The 7,810-nt window shown below is 35.3% G+C and overlaps 1 protein-coding gene and 1 pseudogene across 1 annotated transcript; one reads left to right on the top strand and one right to left on the bottom strand.

The window, feature by feature from the left end:
* Positions 1 to 430: 430 nt before the first annotated feature.
* On the bottom strand, positions 431 to 2,785 carry LOC113078312 (twinkle protein, mitochondrial-like; annotated as a pseudogene).
* Positions 2,786 to 2,958: 173 nt separating this feature from the next.
* LOC113078314 (39S ribosomal protein L43, mitochondrial-like) lies at positions 2,959 to 4,377 on the top strand. The gene is made up of 3 exons (XM_026250633.1): positions 2,959 to 3,226; positions 3,662 to 3,768; positions 3,889 to 4,377. Exons 1-3 carry the CDS (start codon positions 3,096 to 3,098, stop codon positions 4,095 to 4,097), a joined length of 447 nt encoding a protein of 148 aa, XP_026106418.1. The 5' UTR covers positions 2,959 to 3,095; the 3' UTR covers positions 4,098 to 4,377.
* Positions 4,378 to 7,810: the final 3,433 nt, after the last annotated feature.

Raw genomic sequence — 7,810 nt, 5'->3', positions numbered from 1 at the left:
CGCACATTGCTGATTTCAAAGCTGCCCCATAATGTGTTGACACCCTGCATGCATAAATCTAAGGCAAACTCACTGGAAGGTGGTCTTTCCACTGCCTGTTGACCTGTATTTACAAACACATGCATGAGAAGAAATACAAATATTCTATTCTATTCTATTTAATATTTATGCACATTATATAATAATAATGTTATATTACTATTTTAATTACATTTTTATTATTATTTAAGATTTATTTGTTTTATATATTAAAGAATTAAATTAATAAAAACCGCTATATGGTGTGTGTGTATTTATATATATATATATATATATATATATATATATATATATATATATATATATATATATATATATATATAGTACAGTAAAGTACAGAAAACTTTTGCATAAGGCAAAGTTCTGCTCTATATAGCTGTGTTGGCTATACCTGTAAAAACTGTCAGCTCCCCCTTGCGATGACCTTTAAGGATCCGATTAAGCTCAGGGAATCGAGAACCACTGTATTCCAGCCACCTGCTCCACATTAGCCAGTTCCCCATACACATCCTCCCTGAGCTGCTTGAAGGACACAATGGACTTGTGGGGCAGCAGGGATTGAAGCCTTGACAATCCGAGCCAAGTTCCTGCCCTGGGCCAGTGCCTCACTGGGGCAATGGCTGAAAGTCCCCTGTCGGATAAGAGAACAGCGCTTCAGTCAAGTTTCCTGGAGAATATTTTTGAGGCTTCCCAGGAGCGCATATCTCCCCCCAGCCACAGTGTGACTTTCTTGAATTGCTCCAGATAAGGCAGGAGGAATGGAGGCAGACAGCTTACACCTCGTGGCAAGGCCAAAGACGGAAGACCGGTAGCCTGATTCACTGCCATGCTGTCTACCTCACGTCCCGTGAGCACAACCTCACTGTCCTTCCGTCCTATCAAAGGCAGGCCGAAGAGGTTGTGGTAGCTGGAGATTTTTGGAACCGTAGCTTCAGTGTAGACAACCTGTCCGTCACCTTTCACGGCAGCAGAAAGCAGCTTAACACCACGAAGGCCCGAATCATGTCCACTAAACCAAGGGAACACCAAACTCTTGGTGGGCTTGAAGAACCTGACCCCAAATTTCTTCAGTGTGGCGTTGGTGAGTTTACCAATCTGAAACATGGTTTTAATGAGCTGCACTTCCTCATCCAGGAGGTCGGAAAACGGCACAGAGCTGCTCCATATTCTTTGCACCTCCTTCATCTCCATCTCTCTTTCTTCCTGCTCCTCCATGCTCTCAGGAAACCCCAGCAGCACGTTAGGACTGATGGAGGTCTGATTCTCATTCAGCATCACCTCAATGCAATCCTGGAGGTCCTCCCAGCTCCCCTCCACTAAAGTCTCCTTACACAGAAACTGTCCGGTGGTTTTATCAATGAACAGTGAGTAATTCTCTTTTCCAGACCCTTCAGTTGCTGGTTCCATAAAAATACTAGGAGCATGTAAGCAGCTGTAGCCATCGTAAAAAGGGATATCTTTGGAACGAAGATACTGCTTTATATCAGTCACGGTGAGGGGCTGGGCAGGAAAATCGATGACAGACTTTGCATCTTTTCTTAATGTTCTGCAGAAATATAAAGCAACAGCAGGTCTTATTCGGTTTTCAAAACAATACCAAATTGGTGCCCTAAAAGAACGCTGTAGGACTGGATTGAGGCAGGGCTGGTAAAATGATAGATATCTCCAGGGAGGAAGATGAGAGGGTTTACTTGGAATACAGCCTGCCTTCTGCAAGAGACAGCCGACCCCCCTGAAAAGCCTGCTCCTCCACATCTGCTGGTAATTCAGGACATCAGACCTGCAATGATCGCAGAAAATTTGCACAATTACAATATGCAGTTTAAAAATGCGACTTGATCAGAACGTGTCATAAATATGGGTCATTTGTGTTATGATCTATCTTTTGAACTTTTAAAAGTAAACATACTGTAAACATAAAATACAATAAGAATAATATTGTTAATTATATTTCAGGATGAAGACTTACTTGATCGATAATCACTATTTAGAAAAAGCATGTTAAAATGTATCAAATATTTTAAATTACGCTTTCTTAGGAACATTTATTTGGACATCTCTCACTCACCACTTTTGCAATACATGTTTAGCTCCCCACAACAAAATGATGCACCTTCTCAAAATCAAAGTAATAAAATGATTTGCCTTTTACCTTTTCTGTTATATTATGGTTTAAAAAAGTATTTAAATATATTAAATTGCAAAAGACAATATATTAAGTTGTTTATGTTGGGGACATGAAAATGTAGTGCGTAACAGTGTGGCATAAATGACTTAACTACGTTAACATTAATAGCGCCACTTAATACATTATATAAATATTAGTAGATCAAATAGTCGAAAATGCTATTTATATACATTCATATAAGAATGTGCATGAACTACTGATGTATTATAAAGCTTGCTACGGATTCATTAATAAATGTAAATATAAAGCGTCACCAGAAAAAATAACTGTAACATCATATTGTCCTATGCATGACCCTTAACACTCAAATATACTGCACGTGTATCTGTAAAATTAAAAAAACTACTGAAGAAAAACGGTGGCGGAAAATATGTATAAGAAACATATATACCGTAAACATTTGAAATAACATACTGTAAACATACATAAACTTACTAATCTGCAAGAAGCGCGTCAAACTGTTATCATGTGCACGTCCTACAGAACACGAGGTCCGCACTCCAAAATACTTCCGTGTGAAACACAAAACTCTTGTCGTAGTCAGTCAAGACAAAGATAATTAAATTATGTAGCCTCAGATTGTAATACGAATATATTCATATATAATTACGCTGCATCATGTTTAAATTTCATGTAACAATGCAATTGGGAACTTTCTGATTGTTACAAAACTGTATTGCAGTTACTTCTAATGCGTAGCTTCTATTTCCACCCGGACGACAATTTGTGACGTACATGACATTACACATGTCTTCTGACGATTGTCCTCTACATCTAATCATTAAAAGTGCGTCATTGTACTCTAATCCATACTGACAACATTTAAAGAGTGTGGTGAACTGAATGTAGGATCTCTGAAGAGGTGAAGATGACTGCTCGAGGAACACCGAGTCGTTTTTTACAGAGCGTTCTTCACAATGGAGTGGGTCGCTATGTTTGTCAGCTGAAGCGAATATCTCTGATCTTCTCGAAGAAAGGCCAGGGCTCTTTAGGAGTCAGGTATGGGTTTACATCATCTGTGCTGATCATGTGTAATTAAACACTATATATATATATATATATATATATATATATATATATATATATATGTAACATAGACTATTTACTGTGCATGGAGAACCAGGAATTTATTATCATTTGTTGTATTTTATTAGTATTTGTTAGTATAATATCACATATTATGTAAAAAGAAATACTAAAAAAATACTTCTAGTTTTATTTATTTATTATTTTAAATAAATTATTTTGCAAAGAAAAGGTGAAAGCTTTTTAAAGTTGCTTGGGTTTAGGATGAGTTTTAGTGCAGCTGGTGTTAAATTAAGTTTGTGGTAGATTAAGTACCATGTTTCAGTGAGAACATTTGATATTGTGCATTATTTGTGTTTTGCTTATTGTAAATCATTTAGTCACTTAAAATCACTTCTATTCCTCCAGGGATTTCATTGAAGAAGGGGTGGTGGACTTTGCCAAGAATAATCCAGGAACTGTGGTTTATATCTCCCCTCAGTCCTGCAGAATTCCAAAGATAGTAGCTGAGTATTGTAAGTCTGACCTTGTTGTTTCCTGCAGTATTACTAAAGGTTTATGATTTGAAGTTATAAAATGTAAAAAAAAAAAAAAAAAAAACCTATATGCTTACTGTAGTTATTTGATCTGTGCAGTGAATGGTAATGTGAAGGAGGAGACGGTCACCAACAAAACATCACAGGAAATTGTAGAACTTATAACCAAGCTGTCCAACCAGTCAGGCCTGGACATCATCCGCATTCGTAAACCCTTCCACACAGACAGTCCCAGTATCCAGGGCCAGTGGCACCCCTTCACAAATCGACCCCTCAGCATCCATTCAGTCGGCCCACAGACAAAATAAGGACTTTGCATTGTATTTATTCTCTGCTTGATGTTCTGACCTATTGAAGAAGACCTGAACTTCTGCCACAGCACCAAATCAACATAAATACAACGTTTTCAGTAGTGACCTGTTATTAGACATTTAAAATCATGTTGTTTCTGTTTGATGAATTATGACAAATTATTGGTGGCTTGGTAAAGTTATATAACAATGAAATTTAATTGAATAAGATTAATTGCTTTTCACATTTATGTTGGCCCCTTATAAGATGAGAAATACAAAGCTTTCTTTGGGAAATAAAGTTCTGAACTGAAAATATGACTCCATATGATTTTTGTTACCCAAATACCCCTGCACTAATAAATCTTGATATCTTGGAAAACTACTTTGTTACTAAGAACTTTGTTAGTAAGGTATTGTAGCAGCTGCAGTTATTATAGTAAACAAAACATGGTAATACTTTATTTTAAGGTGTTTTTGTTACATGTTATATGTACTTACTATTATAATAACAATAAATTCTGCATAATTGCATGCAAGTAACCCAAACCATAATTGTAATCCTAACCATATGTGACCCTGGACTACAAAACCAATAAAAAAAGGTCAAAAAGATGAATAAATAAGCTTTCATCTGATGTTTGGTTTGTTATGATAGGACAATATTTGGCTGAGATACAACTATTTGGAAAATGTGGAATCTGAGGGTGCAAAAAAAGATCAAAATATTGAGAAAATTGGGAAAATTAATTCTTAGCAATGCATATTACTAATCAAAAATTACGTTTTGATATGTTTACAGTGGGTACTTTACAAAATATCTTAATGGAACATGATCTTTACTTAATATCCTAATGATTTTTGGCATAAAATAAAAATAAATAATTTTGACCCATTCAATGTATTTTTGGTTATTACTACAAATATACCTGTGCTACTTATGACTGTTTTGCAGGGTCACATTTAGTAAGAACATGTAGTTAACTAATATTACTCAGTACTTAAATGTATAATTATACCATAACAAAGATACCTTAAAATAAAGTGTAACCAAAACTTAAAAAAAAAAACTAATAATAAAAAATAAAAAATCAGCTAGTTGCCAGGGAAACATTTCTAATTAGATTTTTGTTTCATTTGTACTAAAAAAATTATTAAAACATGCATAGTAGTACTCTAGTTATATTAAAATAACAGGGAAAAAAAACAGGAAATAATATTATTGCAAGACTATAACCACATATTTATACGTTTCATATTTTTGTGGTTTACCAAATGTAATGATTTGACAATAAATGATCTCCTCGTTGGCTGATTTTTATTCTTAATATTAGGGCAGAAGTGTCCCCCTCAATATCTCTGGTGGTTACAGTCCTGTTGATTCCAGCAGCTGAGAAACTGACATGAATTGTGTGCGTTTAATCTACAGTGACAGCGACACAAAGCTTTTCTCACTCCCACACATCACTGGCAAAGAAGCAATAAACACAGTATGCCACAGACCTCGATCAGGTTGGGGGCGGGAACATTAGAATATGTTGGCTGTAATCATGTATTAACGGTTTGGCACTTCATTTAAAAAAACGGCAAACTAAACTCTGTAAACAAAATGTTAGTGACAACTACGAATGACACAACATGACTAGCTGCTTTCTTCTGGCTGTCGTTTGAACATCAAGGTGGAACAACTGAGCTTCCACAGAGATGAACCGGTTAGTAACCCAGCAAGATAACCCGAGGCTGAGCATTTAATCAATGTAAGCCATGCTTTAATGAATTAGTTCACAAGAGAGATGTATATTTATTGTGTCCCATTTATTACAAGCAGATGAGACCAGTGCTCCGATCACATCTTTTTCCCCAGTGGAAACTAGCTTGACCTATTATGTGGATTAAAGAAAGTTCTAAATTAAGAGCGGTGTTGCTAAGTAACAGATACTTTGGGGACATACCAACAGGCCTGATACAGATGGGGATCTGGTTAAAATCTCCTACTGTGACACAAAATTAGGTTCAGGTTAGTCAGAGGTTTCTTTTTAGAGGACTTGCATGCAAACTGATCTTTAACCTTTGGGGTGCACAAGATACAGAAGCAGTAGCAATTATAATAAATACTTTAATAGGATGTAAACATCAGATATCATTTTGTAAATATAAGCTCTAAAACAGTGAAACGATATATCCACGGATACAGAGTGTGGCTGACATGTAAGCATAGCAAAAACCTTGGGAAAATATGAAGTGCAAAACGTTCTGTGCGATTATAAGGCAGTGGATGTTCACAAACACAATGACAGCAGACCCTCTAATATTTTCATCATGATGAATCACAGTTTATGACTAGAAGTACACCATATGCATACAGCACTTAGTCGACATGAAATCAAAATGATTTACTCTCCACATGTTAATATTGTGAACAATTCACACTATTCCAAAGAAAAATGTCTGTCTAGGTAGTCGTTCATGTGCTCATCAAGGATGCATTTATTTGGTCGAAAATACAGTAAATACAGTACTATTGTGAAATTGTATTACTCTTTATAACTATTTTTTATATATTAATCTATTTTAAAATGTAATTTATCCCTGTGACAGCAAAGCTACATTTTCAGCATCATTACTCCAGTGTTCAGTGTCCTTCAGAAATTATTCTGATTTGCTGATCAAGAAACATTTCTTATTTGTCATAATTTGGCAAAAGTTTTGTTATTCTTTATATATATATATATATATATATATATATATATATATATATATATATATATATATATATATATATATATATATATATATATATATATTAATATATATTTATACAAGGATAATTAATTATAGAAATATACATCTTTTGTAGCATTTTAAATGCCTTTACTGTCACTTTAAAAAAAGCAAATGCATCCTTGCTGAATAAAAGTATTAATTTCTATAAAAACGGACCTTAAATATTTGATCAGCAGTACCCTGTTTAAATTAGTCTTGTATAATGTATTTATAACAGAGGACCAAAAAGGCAGAATCTTATTTTTACTGATGCTCATAAGCAGCGCAAATACGTCTCATGGAAGACTGATCAGAAATGTTCTGTGGATCTTCAGACAAGAGTTTGCAGTGCATGGATGCAAAATAACACCTGAATGAAAGAAAAAGTGAGAGAAGGTGAACAAGAGTCGAGCTGAAGCACATGGAGTCAGTGTGACATCACACGTGTATCCAAGCTTCACGACAAGCACATCATGTCTCTCCCTACTCTTTCTGCTGCTCTGAGAAAAGACTCTCTGCATCTTGATTGAGTCCTTGCTAAGCAGCGCTGTTCCTGTCAGCAACACTGAGTAACACGAGCTCAAGCGCGAGCTGGGAAAGCCACTAGGGAGAAACGACAAGAGCTGACTCAACACGGCTCTGTGTAACACTGTTTACAAACCAGAACAAAACCAGGGACACAATACACACAGCAGAAATAAGATATGCGGCCGTATAGATATTAGGCCTGTCCGTTTAAACATAAGCTAATTAATTACAATATGCTGATTACTGAATCAAATAAATGTCAGTTACTCCGTTGCTGAGAAAAGCCCCCCAATTAAAAATTATTCAATTATTATAATAGCAAATCAGTGAGTACACATTGTGATTTTATTGTCATATAAATTGTCTTTTATTGTGTGAATTTGGATTAGGGGGAATTATTAATTGTGTCAAAAATGTTATTCATAAACAGTTCACTACTG

Source organism: Carassius auratus, unplaced genomic scaffold, assembly GCF_003368295.1.
Source record: "Carassius auratus strain Wakin unplaced genomic scaffold, ASM336829v1 scaf_tig00025248, whole genome shotgun sequence".
NCBI classification, from domain to species: Eukaryota; Metazoa; Chordata; class Actinopteri; order Cypriniformes; family Cyprinidae; genus Carassius; species Carassius auratus.
Note: the sequence above shows the minus strand (reverse complement) of the source record. Positions and strands in the feature narration are given on the sequence as shown.

Excerpts from the sequence above, each read along its gene's own strand:
- LOC113078314 (XM_026250633.1), top strand. The coding sequence starts at position 3,096 with ATGACTGCTCGAGGAACACCGAGTCGTTTTTTACAGAGCGTTCTTCAC. Across the intron at positions 3,227-3,661 it reads CAGGGCTCTTTAGGAGTCAG|GGATTTCATTGAAGAAGGGG; the intron begins GTATGGGTTTAC and ends CTATTCCTCCAG. Across the intron at positions 3,769-3,888 it reads AAAGATAGTAGCTGAGTATT|TGAATGGTAATGTGAAGGAG; the intron begins GTAAGTCTGACC and ends TGATCTGTGCAG.